Source organism: Chionomys nivalis, chromosome 1 (genome assembly GCF_950005125.1).
Source record: "Chionomys nivalis chromosome 1, mChiNiv1.1, whole genome shotgun sequence".
Lineage (NCBI taxonomy): Eukaryota > Metazoa > Chordata > Mammalia > Rodentia > Cricetidae > Chionomys > Chionomys nivalis.
In genome coordinates, this window is record NC_080086.1 from 20,726,699 (window position 1) to 20,747,276 (window position 20,578).

General features: G+C 38.3%; 1 protein-coding gene across 1 annotated transcript; it reads right to left on the reverse strand.

Moving 5' to 3' along the window:
• Positions 1-2,503: 2,503 nt before the first annotated feature.
• Positions 2,504-19,951, reverse strand: LOC130878412 (C-type lectin domain family 2 member E-like). The gene is made up of 7 exons (XM_057776371.1): positions 19,826-19,951; positions 15,440-15,565; positions 13,952-14,017; positions 5,139-5,323; positions 4,569-4,675; positions 3,055-3,202; positions 2,504-2,750 (listed from the first exon to the last, which is right to left on the reverse strand). Exons 1-6 carry the CDS (start codon positions 19,911-19,913, stop codon positions 3,061-3,063), a joined length of 714 nt encoding a protein of 237 aa, XP_057632354.1. The 5' UTR covers positions 19,914-19,951; the 3' UTR covers positions 2,504-2,750; positions 3,055-3,060.
• Positions 19,952-20,578: the final 627 nt, after the last annotated feature.

Genomic DNA, 20,578 nt, shown 5'->3' on the forward strand with positions numbered 1-20,578 from the left:
TGTGATTATTTCAGGTGTTAGGTAATCAGGCAGCTGGAAAGATCTTGTGGCCTCCTCCTACACTCTTCTGACATGCAGGCATATATGTAGACAGAGCACTCATATATATAAATAAATAAATTTAAAACAAACAAAAAAATCAATATGGGAATAATATGCATTTAAAAATAAATAGTAAGATAAAGCCTATGTGGTGATACATAACTATAATTCCAGCATCTGAGAATAAAAGAGAGACCATATTACAAAATAAAGATTATAGAAGGGAATGGTAGAACAGATTAATAGGGTATGCTTGCCAAACATGTGTGAGTAGATTCAGTATATATATATACAAAAGTCTGTAGCATGAGAAACTGATTGGCCCATTAGCTCGGACTTTGCATTAGCTCTTATAATTATATTAACCCATTATTCTAGTACATGTTAGCCACATGGCTCAGTACCTTTTTCAGTGGGTCAGGTCACATCCTGCTTCTTTGGTGATCTGGGAAGGACTGGGGGGGGAGAGCTTCCTTCTTCCCAGAATACCCCTGCTCGCAATGCTCTGCCTCTACTTCCTGTATGGTTTTCCTACCTATAACTCCTTTCTATCAGTCAATCAGCATTTATTTAAAATATAATTGACAGAATATAAAATTGTCTCACACCATTTTTATTTTATTATTATTATTATTATTATTATTATTATTATTATTATTATTATTATTATTTTAGAAAACAATAACACTCATTGTCCATTCTGGGGAAATGTGGGTGTAGTTTTCCAGGCTACTTCCGGCTGGTTGGGGGCACTGATAATCTTTATGGGGACCTAAAGAAAATTTAGAGTTCTGACCAAGTCCTGACTGGAATATCCTGTGAGTCTTGATCATCTTAGGCAGAGTCTTGAATCTGTTCTGGATGTAGAACTCTGACATCTGGGCCACCTGTTCCTACTGGAGATTTCTCAGGTGGTCTTCCTTTATCAAAAATGATTTTTCTTAACTCAGAATGAATCCATGACCTCTCATTTCTTGTGGAAGCAAAAGCAAATCCTCTTCTCCGAAGTAATATACCTTTTGATTTCAATTTTGAAGTCAAGGTAATTTTAAAATACCTATCTTGGATTAGTTCAGCAGCATTTGTTTTATTTGTTTATTTATTTATTAAAGATTTCTGCCTCCTTCCCACCACAGCCTCCCATTTCCCCCCTCCCCGAATCAAGTCCCCCTCCCTCATCAGCCCGAGCATTTGTAAACAATTGTATTTTAGCAGCTGTTGCTCCTTCCTCAGCATTCAAACAATTTAAAGAGAGCATAATAACATACAGTATCCAGATTCTCTGTGTGTTTTCCATCTTTATGCAGCTTTATTTTAAACTCTGTTTCTTTTATTTTTTATTTTTGGCTTTTTGAGACAGGGTTTCTGTGTATCTTTGTTCTGGAAGTGACTCTGTAGACCAGGCTGTCTTTGAACTCACAGAGATCCACCTGCATATGCCTCTCAAGTTTCACCACACCTTGAACTCACAGAGATCTGTCTACCTCTGATTCCTAGGCATTGGGATTAAAGGCACAAGTCAAAAGACAGTGTTAACAAAACAGATGTGTGACCCATAATTTTGTTTTTGTGGGGACTTATCAGTGCAGTGCTGTGAAAGGTTAAATGAAAACTTAAGAGTTTTGTTCTTAGAATTCAAGAATATGTTAAGATTAGGAGTCAACTAGATAGAAGTGGGAGGACCTTGGTCTTCCTGTAGAGTAGGGAATTTGGACTGCTCTTCAGTATCGAGAGGGAGGGAGAGTGGACTGGGGGGAGGAGAAGTGTAGTGGGGATGGGGGAGGGGATCGGGGGGAGGGGGCAATATGTGGGAGGAGGGGGAGGGAAATGGGAAACGGGGAACAGTTGGAAATTTTAATTAAAAAAGAATAAAAAAAATGAGAAAAAAAAGATTAGGAGTCAAATGTTTATGATGGTTCAGTATCAAATGAAAATACATTAAAATAGCACTCTTAAATATGGAATTTTCAAAAATTAAATAGATAAGTAAAATGGAATTACTTGTAATAGTTATTAATCACTTGTAATTAAAAATGTACAGAGAAGACTACTCTAGAAACATTTTGACAGTATTCATAATGAACTAAATTTTAGTCTGTATGGTATTGATTTTAATCCCATGTAGATTTCCCTTTATGTTTGTCATTCAATTTTGTAAAATACATTGATTATTTCAGAAAATATTTTAAGGTCACAAATAAATTATCTTTCCTGGGATTGTTGAACTATTTCCATGGTTTCACTTGCCTTTCAATTCTTGAAGTGCCAGGCCTTCAAAAGAGGAAGTAATAAAAATGTTTATAAGTGTTCATAAAAGTAGAGGTAACTAATAGTGTTATTGTACTTTAGCTTTCATATCCCGGCCAGGGGTTGCAAACTGGGGTTCCTGATAAACCTAGGGGAGAGGAATGAAGGAGACAAGAGACACGAGAAATGATGGCAAGACAATATTTCTGATCAAGCTGTCTCATTTATTCCCTCTCAGAGGCTGTTATATAGTAAATGGGCTATATAACATATGACAATGGGAAGGGAAGGGTGTCAGGAAGCTCATGTCTGCCCAGATTCAAGTTCAGAGACATCCCCAGCTGACAAGAAAATACTGAGGGTCTGTAATTGTTGACTAACAAGGAAAATGCTAACTGATTCCAAAGCCTGGTGCTTGTAGGTCTCTGCTGAGATAAGATGACAGGTTGATTTCCTAGACCCTGCAGAGGGAATAGAGGTAAATATTTTTCTTAATTTGTGATCTTAAGATGGATGTAAACAAAATGAAGATCTCAAAATATAGGTCTTTGCTTCTGGCACTTTCAGATATGAGTACCAACTTGTACCTGAACACCTATTTAATTTAAAATCAGATATGGTTTCTCAAGCACCTCTAAGGGTTATACTTGATGTTATCACACATACAAATTGATTTTGTATAGTGGTATTAGCGGTTCAAAAATGGAGAATCACCATGGGTAACATGTAATAGGTTTCTAACAAATGCTTTGACACTTTCCCTACCTTAGATTAAAGAACAATGGACATTGAGTAGTGTAAAGTACGGCTGTTGAACTTGTTACAAATCCAATATTCTCTTGAGTAGCTGTCGTGATTGGCGATTATATAGCTAGCCACTGTACCCATATGGCCACCTCCAAAAACAGGTTCCCTAAAAAAAACAAACAAAAAAAAAAAAACTAAATTTCTACAGAGGCCAGCACTCCTGCAATGAAATTTGACCCACCTCCATTACTGATTTCCAGAATGAATCAAAGAATGACAGAATCCATGAGAAATCAACAGCACTGGTTTTCATCTAGTGTCTTTTACATCCCATGGTTCCACTTGAACACTACACCATTGCCATTGATCCATATTGAACCCTGTAATGTGTATCTAAGGCATTTAACAGGTGCTTGCTGCCATGTTCAAAGGAATTGCCACTACCCTGGCTTGCCTCACTGAGGGTGATGTTAAATTCTACCTTGAAGTATTTTACACATATATACAAAGGCTGAAATGCCCCCTTCATAGTAAATTGCTAACAGAGATTTAATGATGGAAATGACTGGACCTATGTTTTGTAATTTCAGTGAAGTGGCTCCATTCAAATTGGCTATCTATGCTAATGTCTAAGATCTGTCTTAGTGCAGACTTTAGAGGAGGTTCCTAATGTCCCAGGAGTCTCTGCATCTGAGAACAGGTACAACTGTGTAAACAGTTGCCTGGCAAGTCCTGCCCCAGCCATTTTGCAATGGCTTTCTGAGGTTTCAGAACCCTCACAGCCCATCTGCAGTTCTGTGGACATGCCACAAGGTCCTTTCTCAGGAGAAAGTGTTTTACATTGATGATGGAGCAGAAAAGATTATCCACTGATGCCATCAAAATGTTAAAGATTTTGATTCAAATCACACAAGGTAAATGCTTTGAAGATGATGGATAATACACAGGAGAGAAGTAGTTAGAAGTTTTCCTGCCTTCACCTTCTACTCCCTGTTGCAGCAACTGCTTACAAATTACCACACAGAGACTTAATATTATTTATAAATGCTCAGGCTTACTATGAGTTAACTCTTACACTTAAATTAATCCATATTTCTTTTTATGCTTTGTCAAAATCTCATAGCTTGCTACCTCATTTTTTACACATGCTGCTTGCAGGGGGCTGGCTGGCATCTTTGGAGACTCCCCTGACTCTGCCATTCCTCCTCCCATCGTTCTCTTTGTGTCAGTCTGTCTTGCCCAAGCTCTTTTTGTCCTGCTATCTGTCAATCAATTTCTTATTAAAAATAAATGTAATTCAAAGCACTGAGCATCTAATGATGTACATGTGTAAGGCTATGGAGCTTGCTAGGGATTGGCTCTTGCATGTAAGCACATACCCTGTCTCAGAGCCAACCTCAAGACCAAAGGCTTATGTTTCTTGCTTTCCAGAACAATTGGTAGAACATGACACTGACTTGATTTCTCATAGCCACAGTTCAAACACCACAACACAGAAAAACAGTAGAAAGAAAAATAATCTGAAAACGTACAAATTATTATATTCAGTGTTGTCTATCCACTTCCAAGGGTGTTGCAATGACTCTCTATACAAGCCAATCCAGTGGGCAGTATGCGATGCACATCTCTTGAGGAAATTCTGTCATAAAAGATTAAAAGTAAAATCATGTATCCCTCTGTTTCAAATGACCCATGAGTCTTTCTGCCCTAAAGCTTCTTTTCTGAATGGCAGCAGGTTGTATCTGAGGGTCATCATCTTTGGAACATCATAACACTCAGTTCTCACTCTATGAATTTATATTAATAATCCAAAGTATATTGTTGGCTCCTCAATTTTTCTATGGCTAAAATTACCCCTCATTAATCTTAGTCTTTCCATTATTAACAATTACCACATTCAGTATGCAATAACTGCCAACTTGGATAAAGACTTCCATGATTATATTGTATCTAAGTGGATTGTCTGGCCATGTAGATTGCCTATGAGCAGTACATGAGAAAATATCTTTGGGAGGTCTCAGTGCTTCAGTAGGAAGCAACAACTTTAGAGATAATACACATTCAACAGAACAAACAACAAACCAATTCTTGATCATTCTTACCAGCTCCTCCAGGCTGTCAAATCGAGCTAGTTCAGCTGCCTGTGCCCTACAGTAGGCCTGGCTGACTGTCCAGTTTCTCGCTTCTTCAGAAAAATAAAAACATTTGCTTCCAAATCCAAGCCAGCCATTTGGGCAGTTCGCATAGCAAGATCCAGGGGTCAACATGACTGGTTTTTCCTTTCTCACTAAAATGCAAACAGTACAATGAAATAAATCAAAGAAACATTTTCATGGTACATCTCTTTTGCTAGCCATGCAAATCTCATTTGGGATTTATGTGCTTATACTGTGCTCCAATTTATAACTAGAAGACTCATTCAAGCATGATGGTCCCAAATCCAAGGTCTTCCAGTAGGCTATGAAGAAAAGAAATGCTTTATTCTCCTTCTTTATATTTTGTGTTTTAAGAAAGAGTCTTGTTATATCCCCTACCTTGCCTAGATCTCACTGTGTAGACTGCACTTGTCTGGAGCTTGTATTTATCCTGTTGGCTGTGCCCCCCATGTGCTGGAACCAAAGACACCCTGCCATGCAAGAAAATCATTTCTAGGCCATCAGCTCCTTAGAACTGAGAAGTCTAAACTTCCTTCATTTTAAAAGTTAAGATGTTCCCAGCTAGTTTCTTGGGCAGCTGAGGAGAGGGAACCTGAAAGGGCCCTATCCTATAGCCATACTGATGAATATCTTGCATATCACCATAGAACCTTCATCTGGAGATGGATGGAGATAGAGACAGAGACCAACAACGGAGCACTGGACTGTGCTCCCAAGGTCCGTATGAAGAGCAGAAGGAGGGAGAACATGAGCAAGGGAGTCAGGACCACAATTGATGCACCCACCCAATGAGATAGTGGGGCTGATCTATTGAAAGCTCACCAAGGCCAGCTGTACTGGGACTGAAAAAGCATGGGATAAAACCAGAGTCTCGGGAAGTTAGGTGCTGGGTTCGTCAAGAAGCACAGAGAAAGGTAGACCTGTGGTGAATACTGGCTCAGACCCGCGCCACGAACATGGCGGACACGGCACAGATGCCAACTCATGTTTTTTGATGGTCCAAGGTTGAAATAGTGAAGCCCATACTGAGAGCAGATCGTCCCACTACAACTAATTCAAGTAGGTGTTTTGGTGACTGGCCTGCAGAGGGGTAGGCCTTTTGTTGGCAAGGTCCCTGGCGAATGGGGAGCCTGGTCTTGCCCTGAAGACCCTCCTGAGTGGTGAGAGTGTTCTTGACCCGCGGTTGGACCCAAGAAATGGAGCAGAGGCATTCTCTGACCCCGCTGACTCCCCAGTCTGCGGGCGGTGGCTGCTCCCCTCTGCTGGGGCTACTCCTCCTCTGCTGCAATTTTCTCTCTCTTGCCCATTCCAGCTTGCCCCCAGAGGCTTCCTTCCTTCTCCCTCCCTTCCACGGGGCTGCAGGATCACCCAGTTCAGCCTGTTTGGGCACTGGGTCGGGTGCTCGGGGAAGAGGGCAGTGGGAGTGTCTTTGTTTTGGTGGCTGGCCTGCACAGTGGTAGAACTTTTGTTGGTGAGGTCCCTGGTGAATGGGGAGCCTGGTGGTGTTCCTGTAGACCCTCCTGAGAGGTAAGAGGGATCTTGGCCCACGGCAGGAGCCAGGAAACAGAGCAGAGGCATTTTGTAAGTGGGGGCCCCTGTCCAGCAGGGAAATCTGATCCTGTTTTAGAAGACCCACTAGATATCACTGATAGGAGGAGATGGGCAGGCGCCAAGGCAAGAATTCATCCAACAATCTGAAAAACAACATGAAAACACCAGAACCCAATGATCTTACAACAGAAGGACATGAATACCCTAGCACAGAAGAAGTGGAAAAAATGACTTTATGAAAGCAATAAAGTCCCTTAAACAACATGTAAAAAATGCCCTTATAGAAATGGATGAGAAGTATAACAAAAAGTTTGAAGAAATGAGTAAATACGTAAATGATACTCTGGGAAACCAAGAAAAAATGATCAAACAGGTAATGGAAACAGTTCAAGAATTGAAAACTGAAATGGAAGCAAGGAAGAAAACACAAACTGAGGACCAGCTGGATATGGAAAATCTAGGTCAATGAAGCATAATCAATAGAATACAAGAGATAGAAGAAAGAATCTCAGATTCTGAGAACACCATAGAGAAAATAAATGCACTGATCAAAGAAAACAGCAGAGCCAACAAATTCTCACCACAAAACATTCAGGAAATATGGGACACAATAAAAAGACCAAGCCTAAGAATAATAGGGATAGAAGAGAGGAGAAGAGTCACAGCTCAAAGGCCCAGAAAATATTTTTAACAAAATTATGGAAGAAAACTTTCCTAACATAAAGATATTCCTTTGAATATTCAAGAAAAATACAGAACACCAAATAGACTAGATAAAAAATCCCCTCACCATATAATAATCAAAACACAAAACATACAGATTAAAGAAAGAATATTAAGAGCTGCAAAGGAAAATGTCAAGTAACTTATAAAGGAAAACTGATCAGACTTACACCTGACTTCTCTATGGAAACCATGAAAGCCAAAAGGTCCTGGATAGAGGTACTGCAGTAACTAAGGGACCATGGATGCAGCCCAAACTACTATACCCAGCCAAGCTTTCATTCACTATCAATAGAGAAAACAAGACATTCCAGGAAAAGAACAAATTCAAACAATACGTAGCCACAAATCCAGCCTTACAGAAAGTATTAGAAGGAAAATCACAACCCAAGGAATCCAACATTGCCAACACTGCCTACAATAACTCAGGCATCTAGCGACCCTTCACCAGCACAACTCAAAGAAGGGAGACACACAAACTCTACTACCAAAAACAATAAGAATAACCAGAGTCAACAACCACTGGTCATTAATATCACTTGATATTAATGGACTCAATTCACCTATAAAAAGGCACAGGCTAAGAGATTGGATATGGAAACAGGATCCAACATTCTGCTGTTTACAAGAAATACATCTCAACCACAAAGACAGGGATCTACTCAGAGTAAAGGGTTGGGAAAAGGTTTTTCATGCAAATGGGCCTAAGAAACAAGCAGACGTTGCCATACTAATTTCTAACAAAACTGACTACAAACTAAAACCGATCAGAAGAGATCGAGATGGACATTTTATATTCATAACAGCAACAATTTATCAGGATGAAGTCTCAATCGTGAATATCTATGGCCCTAATATAAAAGCACCCACTTATGTAAAAGAAATATTACTAGAACTCAAGGCAGACATCAAACCACACACACTAGTAGTAGGAGACTTCAACACACCTCTCTCACCAATGGACAGGTCAATCAGACAGAAACCTAATAGAGAATTAAGAGAATTATTGGAGCTAATGAAGCAAATGGACTTAACAGATATCTATAGAACAGTCCATCCAAATAGAAAAGAATATACTTTCTGCTCTGCAGCTCATGGAACCTTCTCGAAAATTGACCACATACTCGGTAACAAAGGAAACCTCCACAGATACAAAAAAACAGTGTCCACCTGTCTCTTATCAGATCACCACTGATTAAAGTTAGAAGCAACAACAATGTTACCCCCAGAAAGCTATCAAACTCATGGAAACTGAACAGTCAACTACTGAACCACACCTGGGTCAAGGAAGAAATTAAGAAAGAAATTAAAGTCTTCCTTGAAATTAATGAAAATAAAGAGACAACATACTCAAACCTTTGGGACACAATGAAAGCAGTGCTAAGAGGAAAGTTCATAGCACTAAGTGCCCACTTAAAGAAAATGGAGAAAGCATACATTGGAGTCTTAACAGACACCTGAAAGCTCTAGAAAAAAAAGAAGCAGACATGCCCAGGGGGAGTAGAAGACTGGAAATAATTAAACTGAGGGCTGAAATCAACAAAATAGAAACACAGAAAACAATCCAAAGAATCAATGAAACAAAAAGTTGGTTCTTGGAGAAAATCAACAAGATCGACAAACCCCTATCCAAATTAATTAAACGACAGAGAGAGAACACACAAATAAATAAGATCAGAAATGAAAAGGGGGACGTAACCACAGACACAGAGGAAATTCAGAGAATCATTAGATCTTACTACAAAAGACTGTGTGCCATAAAACTGGAAAAAGAAAAAGAAATGAACATTTTTTTAGATAAGTACCATATACCAAAGTTAAACCAAGACCAGGTGAACAATCTAAATAGACCTGTTAGTCAGGAAGAATTAGAAAGTGTTATCAAATCCTCCCTGCCAAAAAACGCCCAGGACCAGATGGTTTCAATGCAGAATTCTACCAGAACTTCCAAGAAGAGCTAATACCTATACTCCTTAAGGTATTTCACAATATAGAAACAGAAAAGTCATTGCCAAATTCCTTTTATGAAGCTACAATCACCCTGATACCAAAACCTCACAAAGACTTAACCAAGAAAGAGAATTACAGGCCAATCTCACTCATGAACATCGATGCAAAAATTCTCAATAAAATACTGGCAAACCAAATCCAAGAACACATTAGAAAAATTATCCATTATAATAAAGTAGGCTTCACCCCAGAGATGCAGGATGGGTTCAACACACGCAAATCTATCAATGTAATCCATCATATAAATAAAATAAAAAAAAACATACGATTATTTCATTAGATGCTAAAAAAGCATTGGACAAAATTCAACACCCCTTTATGATAAAGGTCTTGGAGAGATTAGGGATACAAGGGTCATACCTAAATATAATTAAAGCTATTTACAGCAAGCTGACAGCCAACATTAAATTAAACGGAAAAAAACTCAAAGCCATCCCACTAAAATCAGGAACACGACAAGGATGTCCACTCTCTCCATACCTCTTCAATATAGTGCTTGAAGTTCTAGCAATAGCAATAAGACAACATAAGGGGATCAAGAGAATTCGTATTGGAAAGGAAGAAGTTAAACTTTCGTTATTTGCAGATGATAGGATAGTATACATAAGCGACCCCCAAAACTCTACCAAAGAACTCCTACAGCTGATAAACACCTTTAGTAATGTGGCAGGATACAAGATCAACTCCAAAAAATCAGTTGCCTTCCTATACACTAAGGATAAGGAAGCAGACAGGGAAACCAGAGAAGCATCACCTTTGACGATAGCCACAAATAGCATAAAATATCTTGGGGTAACTCTGACCAAGGAAGTGAAAGATCTATCTGACAAGAAATTTAAATCTTTGAAGAAAGTAATTGAAGAGAAGAACAGAAAATGGAAGGCTCTCCCTTGTTCTTTGATTGAGAGGATCAACATAGTAAAAATGGCAATTATACCAAAAGCAATCTCTAGATTTAATGCAATCCCCATCAAAATCCCACCAAAATTCTTCACAGACCTTGAGAAGACAATAAACAACTTTATATGGAAAAACAAAAAACCAGGATAGCCAAAACAATCTTATACAATAAAGGATCATCTGGGGGCATTACCATCCCTGATTTCAAACTCTATTACAGAGCTACAGTATTGAAAACAGCTTGGTATTCGCATGAAAACAGAGCAGTCGATCAATGGAATCGAATAGAAGACATGGACTTTAACCCACAAACCTATGAACACCTGATTTTCTATAAAGGAGCTAAAAGTATACAATGGAAAAAAGAGAGTATCTTCAACAAATTGTGCTGGCAAAACTGGATGTCAATCTGTAGAAGAATGAAAATAGATCCATATCTATTGCCATGCACAAAACTCAAGTCCAAATGGATTAAAGACCTCAATATCAGTCTGAACACACTGATCCTGATAGAAGAGAAAGTGAGAAGTACTCTACAAGACATGGGCACAGGAGACCACTTTCTACCTATAATCCCAGCAGCACAGTCATTAAGGGCATCATTGAATAAATGGGACCTCCTGAAACTGAGAAGCTTCTGTAAAGCAAAGGACACTGTCACTAAGACAAAAAGGCAACCCACTGACTGGGAGAAGATCTTCACCAACCCTGCAACTGACAAAGGTCTGGTCTCTAAAATATATGAAGAACTCAAGAAATTAGACTGTAAAAAACTAATCAACCCAATTATAAAATGGGGCACCGAGCTGAACAGAGAATTCTCAACTGAAGAAGTTTAAATGGCCAAAAGACACTTAAGGTCATGCTCAACCTCTTTAGTGATCAAGGAAATGCAAATCAAGACAACTTTAAGGTACCATCTTACAACTGTCAGAATGGCTAAAATCAAAAACACCAATGATAGCTTTTGCTGGAGAGGTTGTGGAGAAAGGGGTACACTCATCCATTGCTGGTGGGAATGCAAACTTGTGCAACCACTTTGGAAAGCAGTGTGGCAGTTTCTCTGGAAATTCGGGATCAACCTACCCATGGACCCAGCAATACCACTCATGGGAATATACCCAAGAGATACCCTATCATACAACCAAAGTATATGCTAACTATGTTCATAGCAGCATTGTTTGTAAGCCAGAACCTGGAAACAACCTAGATTCCCTTCAATGGAAGAATGGATGAAGAAAGTATAGAATATATACATATTAGGGTACTACTCATCATTAAAAACAATGACTTCTTGAATTTTGCATGCAAATGGACGGAAATAGAAAACACTATCCTGAGTGAGGTAAGCCAGACATAAAAAGAGGAACATGGGATGTACTCACTCATAATTGTTTTCTAGCCATAAATAAAGGACATTGAGCCTATAATTCATGATCCTAGAGAAGCTAAATAAGAAGGTGAACCCAAAGAAAAACATATGGTCATCCTCCTGGATATTAACCTTTATAAGGCAATGAAAGGAGACAGAGACAGAGACAGAGTCCCACATTGGAGCACCGGACTGAAACCCCAAGGTCCAAATCAGGAGCAGAAAAAGAGAGCACGAGCAAGGAACTCAGGACAGTGAGGGGTGCATCCACACACTGAGACAATGGGGTTGTTCTATGGGGATCTCACCAAGGCCAGCTGGACTGTGTCTGAAAATGCATGGGCTAAAACTGGACTTGCTGAACATAGCAGACAATGAGGACTGCTGAGAAGTCAAGAACAAGGGCACTGGGTTTTGATCCTACTGCATGTACTGGCTTTGTGGGAGCCTAGCCTGTTTGGATGTTTACCTTCCTAGACCTGGATGGAGGGGGGAGGACCTTGGACTCCCTACAGGGCAGGGAACCCTGAGGGCCCTTTGGACTGGAGAGGGTGGGGAAGAGTGGGGGGAGGGGGAGGGAATTCGGAGGCAGGGAGGAGGAGGAAATTTTAATTAAAAAAATAAGTAAATAAAAGTTAAGATGCAGTAATTTACAAAATTGGCTATTGATAAACAATGCCCCTGAACACAAGGGCTAGGGAGAGAGCATAGAGCATGTCCATGGCCTGAATCAACCCCACAGTACCTCAAAGCAATGACTAAAAAGGTACAATTCATGTAACCCCTGAAACAAGACTTGCCCAAGTATGCCCAAATATGGAAAAACAGTAGTAAAAAAATCTCTTAATGTAACATGAGAAATGATATAGCTTTTTTTTCTAGAATTTATTTAGCTATTCTAAAAAGGACCTGTGGGTCTTTGTTGCAGGTTTACCATTTTGTACACGTAGTAGATCTTGCATCCTGGAATAAGTGCTCTTTGTCTTTGTCTACTGTTTGAGTCTGAACCTTCCTTCAGTGCTTCTCATACCCTTAAAAAGACTGTTCCTTATTCCTGGACCCTATATGTTTCTTTCCCATCATACTTCATTTCCTCTTTTTACAAAAAAAAAAAAAAAAAAACCTCCTCACCTGCCTAAATTTTATTATAGAAGAAACGACAGTGTGTAGAACATGGGCATAGCAAAATAGATCTTTTATATCAAGTTCCCCTATAATTCTTCCACACTATCATTGTGTGTGTTAATGTGTGGTTTGTGTGTGTGTGTGTGTGTGTGTGTGTACACATGCTGGCTTTTGTTAGAACAACACAGAATGACTATCTTAAAGAAATCTGACAATTGATGTTAGAAAAGTGTGCAGAAATATGTATATTAATTCTCTGCTGGTAGTAGTACAAATTGATACAGTCAGCTGCAGGTTCCTCAAAGAAATTTGAAGTAAACATATTATGTGTCAAAGCTTTGCCATTCCTGGTGTATAGAGAAAGAATCCGACATCCCACCACAGAGATATTTGTACATCCATGTTTACTGTGTCCTTATTTACAATAGTAATGATATAGACCTGAACTCAATAGCCATCAGCTAAAAAGATCATTAAATGTGTTACACATACAAAACATAATGTTACTCATCCATAAAGAAAAATGAAATTTGGGGAAAGTGAATGTATTTCAAAAGTTTAATATCAAGTGAGGTCACCCAAACTCAAAAATAAAGAAATGCATGTACTCTATAACAAGCAATACCAGCCTGTGATGTACAGTGTAAACAGCTGTGAGTGTGAGTACTTTTAATACATTGTAAGGAGAACAAGGAAGCGTAGTGTAAAGTGACAAGTAATGACAGGAGGCATCAAATGGCTTGTAGTTGTAAGAAAGTTATAAAGAGAATTGTATTTGTAATTTCAACTCTACCATGTCTTTTTGTGTGAATAAGTGAATAAAAATGTGATTAACCGTGAAAGTCTAAAACAATAGCCAAAGCTCCATAGCATCAGAATTGCTATTCTGTGTGGGAGTTCAGTGAGATACATAGGGTTTGGTACTTGATAGGTCTTGGAGTGGCTACGCTAATGGAGCTGTGTGATGTGTTTATTTGTAAGTCTATCACAATAGAGTGATTGTGTATGTGCATGTGTGTGTGTATAAGAAACTGAATTTCAGAGAACTGCTTAGAAGAATAACATTTTTCTGTCATACCTTCAACTTTTTCATCCTTTAAATGAGCAGAAGGAAAGCACTGTTCTTCTAAAGGTCTTCTAAATCCTAGAAATAAGTGATTTCATAAGAGATATTAAATATCAGAAATGACACCCTCACTAATTTTTAGCAAAAGGGAATTTTCTGTCTTTGTCCCCAGTTCTCATACCACATACACAAAGGCTTCAGTGAAAGTGACAAATGTAACAGGCAGTGAGGATGACAGGAATGTTTCTTCTTTTGATTTGACTCTTTTCAGAGCTGAGTAATAGTTTATGTTATACTGAGTAAGACTTTTTGGAAGTTGTTTGTAGATTTTTAGGCCTGTCTATTATTCAATGAGTTGGTTAACGTTGATTTTATGAAACAATATCACAAAACATTTATTTGAGCTATGACAAAAAGCTGTACAAAATTTTATCAGATAATTCTGAACAGTTCACTCCTAAAGCTTATGAAAAGCATATTTCTACAACTGTCTGTTTAATATTTTCAAACCGTGGTTGAAGACATTAACCGAAACCAAAAGTAATGTGGTGTGGGGTTCTGTGCATTCTTCCAACCAAACACTCTTCACTGCCTCACTTCTCTCAGGTGCAACAGCCTTCTTGAGCTTTCTTGCTCACTGAATTGAATAGTTTTGCTGCACCTCTGCTTAAAGGTTGCTGAATGTCCTCTTCCCTGGGATGCTGAGCCTGGCCTCTTGTGCACACCACCACCTAAGCTGTTCCTTCACTGCATCTTTCTGCTAGATTCTAAATTTCCAGAAAAGAGGAATTTCCAGTATGTTACCTCTAGAGCCTTTCACACAATGCTTGGCTCACAGGGATCAGTAAGAATGACTGAAAATGCAAGTGTATCAGAGACCAGCTTTGACAATAATACCACTTACAAGGTTAGGGACATGGGGATTAGAAAAGTTGATAAAGGGTACAAAGACATGAGTGAAAATAATAAAACAGAAAACATAGGGTAGTACTGGGAGGGAGTTTCAGTGAATACTGAAATCATCCACATTCAATATTCTATATATTTTATATCCCAATATAACAGGGATAAGAAGACAAAAGACATCTTTAACATGGTCAAAAGGACAACTAGAACAGTTATTTGCTTCAATACTTTGAGCCATCAAGCCATTAATCCAATTAGCATTTTGAGGTTTATGCAGTGAAACCACCCTAGACAAAGTATCTTGAAGGCAGCAACTGCCAAGGCCAAACCTCCTATTTCAGAAGAAGGAGCAAAAGCATGTTTGAATTTCCTGACCATTAGTCCAGGGGAGTAGACCTACTTGTATACTATATCTTAATGTCAAAAAGGCCAAGTAGCCACACCTAGGTCAGGGTGTGTAGCCACACACTTTGTCAACAACTATCAACAAGGTGAAACTCTCTGAGCTTCAGCCAGGGTAGAAATAGGCTCACATTTTTGGGTCTCCACATCAATGTATAGAATGTTGCAGAATTTGGACAACAAGTCACATACCTGACAAGGCAACAGAAAGTGCAATTACAGCTACAGTGAGAACCATGATCACTACATAGCAGCAGTAAAGCTTAGCAGGAGGCTCAGTGGAGATGATTCTGAGACATTTTCCTTGATGCTTTTTACCTGAAAATATAATTATCAGAATATCAACCTCAGGAAACTTTCAGGAAAAAAAATTACCCAGAATCAATTGTAAATTTCACTTCTACTTCACTTGAGCAAATGCCCTTCACAAAAGTTCCTGGTCCATAAATGATGTCCTTGGCTTGGAAAACACTAGAGAAAAGAGAAGTACTTATTTGCCACCATTTTCTAGTTATTTGCTTTAGGACAATGGTCTTGTACTTTGTAAAGATTTGTCACTTGTATTTTAATGTAATGCTGATTGGCCAGTAGCCATGCACGAAGTATATGTGGGGTGACCAGGCAGGAAGTAGTGGCGGGGAGACCAGGCAGAAAATAGAGGTGAAGCAGCAAAAAGGGAGATTTCCAGCGAAGAGGAAAGCTCAGTCTGTAGTCATGATCTAACCACAGAGGAAGCAAGATGAGAATGCCTTACTGATAAATGTACAAAGCCACATGGCTAACACAGGCAAGAATTATGGGCTACTATAAGTTATAAGAGTTAATAAGAAGCCTGAGATAATAGGCCAAACAGTTTATGGTTAATGTAGATCTCTGTGTTTTCTTGGTACTAGATGGCTGCAAAACTGGGCAGAACAGAATTCTCAGTCAATAGTTGTTGAATTAGGCACGAATGAAAGAGCAATAAACAGAAACAGTGAAGATAATGGTGAAAAGAAAATAACAACAAAAAAACACTTTTAATACTATAAGAAGAGACCAGGTTAGGACGGATGGGTTTGTAATAATAATATTAATGAAAAGAAAATCAGTGTGTAAGCTGGGGTGACACAGGAGTGTTCTATTGGCACATGGGAGGTGGAGGGAGGAGAGTCAGGAGTTTGACATTATTCTCGGCTAAATATTGAGTTTCAAATTTAGATGAACAAAAATTGACCCCATTCTATATATCTGTCTTTCTGTTTGTCTATCACTTATCTATCTATCTATCTATCTATCTATCTATCTATCTATCTATCATCTTTTTATCTCTTTATTTATCTATCCATCCATCTATCATTTGTCTATCTATCTTCTATCTATCTATCTATCTATCTATCTATCTATCTATCTATCTATCAATGTATCTTCTGTTTCACTATAATGAACAAAATGCAATTTGACATATAATCAGAATAAGAAAATAAAAAAGGAACATTTCAGCAAAGTACACACACAAGTTACTGTAAATCCATAATAAGAACTTTTAGCATATTAGTAATTGAATGAATTTTTTGAACCTAACAGGAGCTATCCAGAATAAATGAAAACAAAACTACAACTAAAGTCAGCTTGAATACTCTCCCCCAGTCACCCAGAGCAAGGCAAGGATGTCTGCTAATCATTCTAGTATGACACTTGGGCTCCTATAGAGGACATAAGGATGAGAAAGTGAAATAAGAGTCATGCTCCACAAAGTGTTGCTATTCAGACAACATGGATGGATCTACATACAAAGTTCTAAGGATTCTTTTAGAAGAGCCCTAAAAGGAATGAATGAGTTTACAATGTGACAGGGCACAATATCAGTGCTTAAAATAATTTGCATTTTTATACACTAGCAATTGTCAAATGTAAACAAATATAAGTACTGCAGCTCTCATAGTACTGCAAAACACAAAATTGTACATGACGTAGAACATGCTCATATTCAGTTGTTGGCACAGCAACAAGAGCTTTTAACCTCTGAGTCAATTCTCTGTCCCCTTTCATTGAGTTCCTAAAGATCTCAATATATTGTAGATACAATTTCTTTTGAGAAAATGAAAAAATAAACATCAACAAGAAAATATAAAACTCTTGTCAGTACATTTTTTATCTTTTGATTCTTTTGTCAGGGATCAGAAATACTAAATCTATTTTATTTTTCTGTGTGTAGGTTAAAAAATCTCTGCCTGAGACAAGTGCACTGACAAGTTTCTTCTTCAAATAGATGTAAAGTTCTAGTCTTCATGTTTGTGTAGTTGCTCATTTTGAGTCATTTATTATAAAATGAATGAGGTTGAGCCATCATCATGGCAACCAGCTGTCTTAGCATGATATGCAGAAGAAATATCATCCTTTCTTTACCCATGAAACTTGCAAACTGAGCTGCTTTTTCGTTTCCCGGCTGTCCATACTCTAATAATCACACAGAAACTATATTAATTACAACACTGTTTGGTCAATGGCTCAATCATTTTCCTAGTTAGCTCTTATATCTTAATTAACCCATTTTTATTTCTGTACCACCGTGAGGCCATGGTCTACCAGTTAGTTTCTTGTATCTTTCTATATTGACAGCTACATGGCAATTGGCTAACTCTACCTTTTTTTCCTCTTGTATCTCTGCTTGGATTTCCTGATTTTCTATATTCTATACTGCCATAGGTCAAAGCAGATTCTTTATTAACCAACGGTAATAAACATTCATAGCATATAACAGACTTCATATTTACATCTTTATCCATGTTGCATTATTTATTGTTCAATAAATGATGTATGAATCATCACTATTGGAAGAAACTGTCTTAGCATCATATATAGAAGAGATACCTTCCATTCTCTACCTAAGAAATTGTCCACCTTGCCTAGTTTACAGTTCATAGACACACACATTTAATAAAACAAACATTGATTTTTAAAAATAAAAATATGCTAAAAGTGACAAACTGCAGTAAATACATCTGTTTAAAATGCTCAATATTGCCAATGTTTGGGAAAAACATAGTTTAGTGGTTTGCTAAAATTTGAATTCATTTCCCTCATAACCTAGATCTAAGGGAAATGCCTGTGTTTACATAAAGAAGCCTGTCTGTATTCTAGCAGCTTTATGAATTTAGTCTGTGTTTGCAACAACTCAAATATCCCTGAGTTTGAGACAAAATGAAACAATATTACTCAGACCTGAGGAAGTGATTGAAAAGAAAAACTGGACCTCAGGCTTGCATTTGTCCATTTTTTTGTGCTGCCCAATTTTCTTCAGCTTTCTGTTCCCAGAGATCCTAAAGCAAAAACTTGATGCCCATTTTAGTAACCCTTAAGTAGTTGGCAACAAAGGCAGTCATTCATGGGCCAGCAAGGTGGCTTAGTGGAAAAAAAATGTATTACATTCAAGCCTGATATCCTGGATTTAATCCCTGGAACATGCACAAAAGCAGGAAATAACCAAATACAGGTAGCTGTTTTATTGACTTTAGATGTGAGTTAAGGCTAATGTGTGAAATCACCCCTACTACCATCACCACCAAATCCCAAACAGCAACAAAATCTCACCCAGTCCATGTGCAGTTTACTTGGAGAATCTGATGACAGGTCACTAGTTTTCTGCTGATAAATTTCAATTACCTGCTCTCTTTTTGCTCATTCTCTTACCCGCAAGTTTCCTGAAAGGTTTCCCTGACCTGTTTGAAAATTCTTTTTGTGTTCATGTTTGAAATACCTACTCTGAATTTACATCTCACACCTCAATCAATCATGTTATCGAACCTCTTCTACTGTAGCTACTGTGTTCATAGTTGACATATGACTGGAATGCACTGTGGATTAATCTCAAATGTATGATTAAAGCAGGCATTCAACTATATGACATTCTTGAAAAGCAAGTGTTTCAGCACTGAAAAAGCAAAGATGCCATAGGCTGAGTACAGAGGAAAGGAGTGTCTAGAGAAGGGCACTGGGGTACTGGGGTGGAGCCTGAGTCTATAATGTGACTATGATGAAGACTTCATAGTTACCCAAGTTCTAAAAGTTTATGAACATGTACATGAATGCAATGGTATAGTTAAGGGGAAGGGTTAAATTGTAGACATTTAAGAAAGGTATTGTGTTTGAAATTCATTTCATCTGGGACATAAAAAGTATGGTTTATAGCAACTTCCTGTAACTCACAAGAATGCATATTATGGGATCAGGATATGACTGGAAACCTACACACACACACACACACACACACACACACAGACAAACACAACAAAATGAAGAACAAAACAAATAACAAATGAAAAAGCAAACAACAACAAAAAGTCCAATTCCCTAAAAACAATCAAACAAAAACTATGCCTCAGGCTCTAAAAATTAACTCATCATTCATTTTTGTCTTGCCTATTTGAATACTATACACTCGATAGAGTAAGTAAGGTACTAGAGGCCTCCAAGCATTTCCACTTCTACAAAGCCCTGCCATGGCCGACTTAACAGACTGGGGATTCAGTTCCTCTCAAGCCCTGGGAAAGCTCCTCTCTGCCCTTTCAGTTTACTCAAATTGTATCAAATACATACCCATGTCTCCCTCTGGAAGGTGGTCTGGGGCAGACATTTCTGCTTTTACCATGCCCATGGAAGTCTCTTCAACCTTTTCAGCAGGCATCTCTGAACTGAGAGGAAGAATCTTTCCTGAACTAAGGAGGAGGGATGAAACCTGAAACCCTGGGGAGGGAGACAAAGCATTGATTTCTGTGTTTCCTAATAAGCACTCTGCAAGCACAACCCAGCTGTCTGTGTGACTCATTAGCTACTCCTTAACAGTTCTGAACACATCACCTCTCAGCACATAGCGTTTTGTTCCTGGAGGAAACAGAATTACAAAGTAGGACTATGTGAAGTGAAATTAAGTGGACTATAGGACAGTTAACGTTTCAGATTCATCACTACTACTTTAAGAAAAGTATTACTTCGATGAAAGCCACCGTTATTCAGTGGGGAAATGTTTGTTGATTTATTGAGTGTCTGACTGATTGAATCAGGGTTTCACTATGTAGCTCAGTCTAGCCTCAAATAGACCCACATTGGACCTGCATTTCTTGTCTATGTCCTATATTTAAAGATCAGCATTGCTGTAAGTCCTGAAATTCCAGATCATATAGGTGAAGGCAGATCAGACTTGGACAGGGAGGCAGAGAGGAAAGTGGCATCGAATTAAAGGACAAAATGACAAACTTCTGGAGTCAGAGATACTTGTGCCTGAGGTCATTATAGATGAAAAATCCCAGCAAAAAGAGTAAAAAAAACCCAACATCCCTGAAGTTAGGTAGA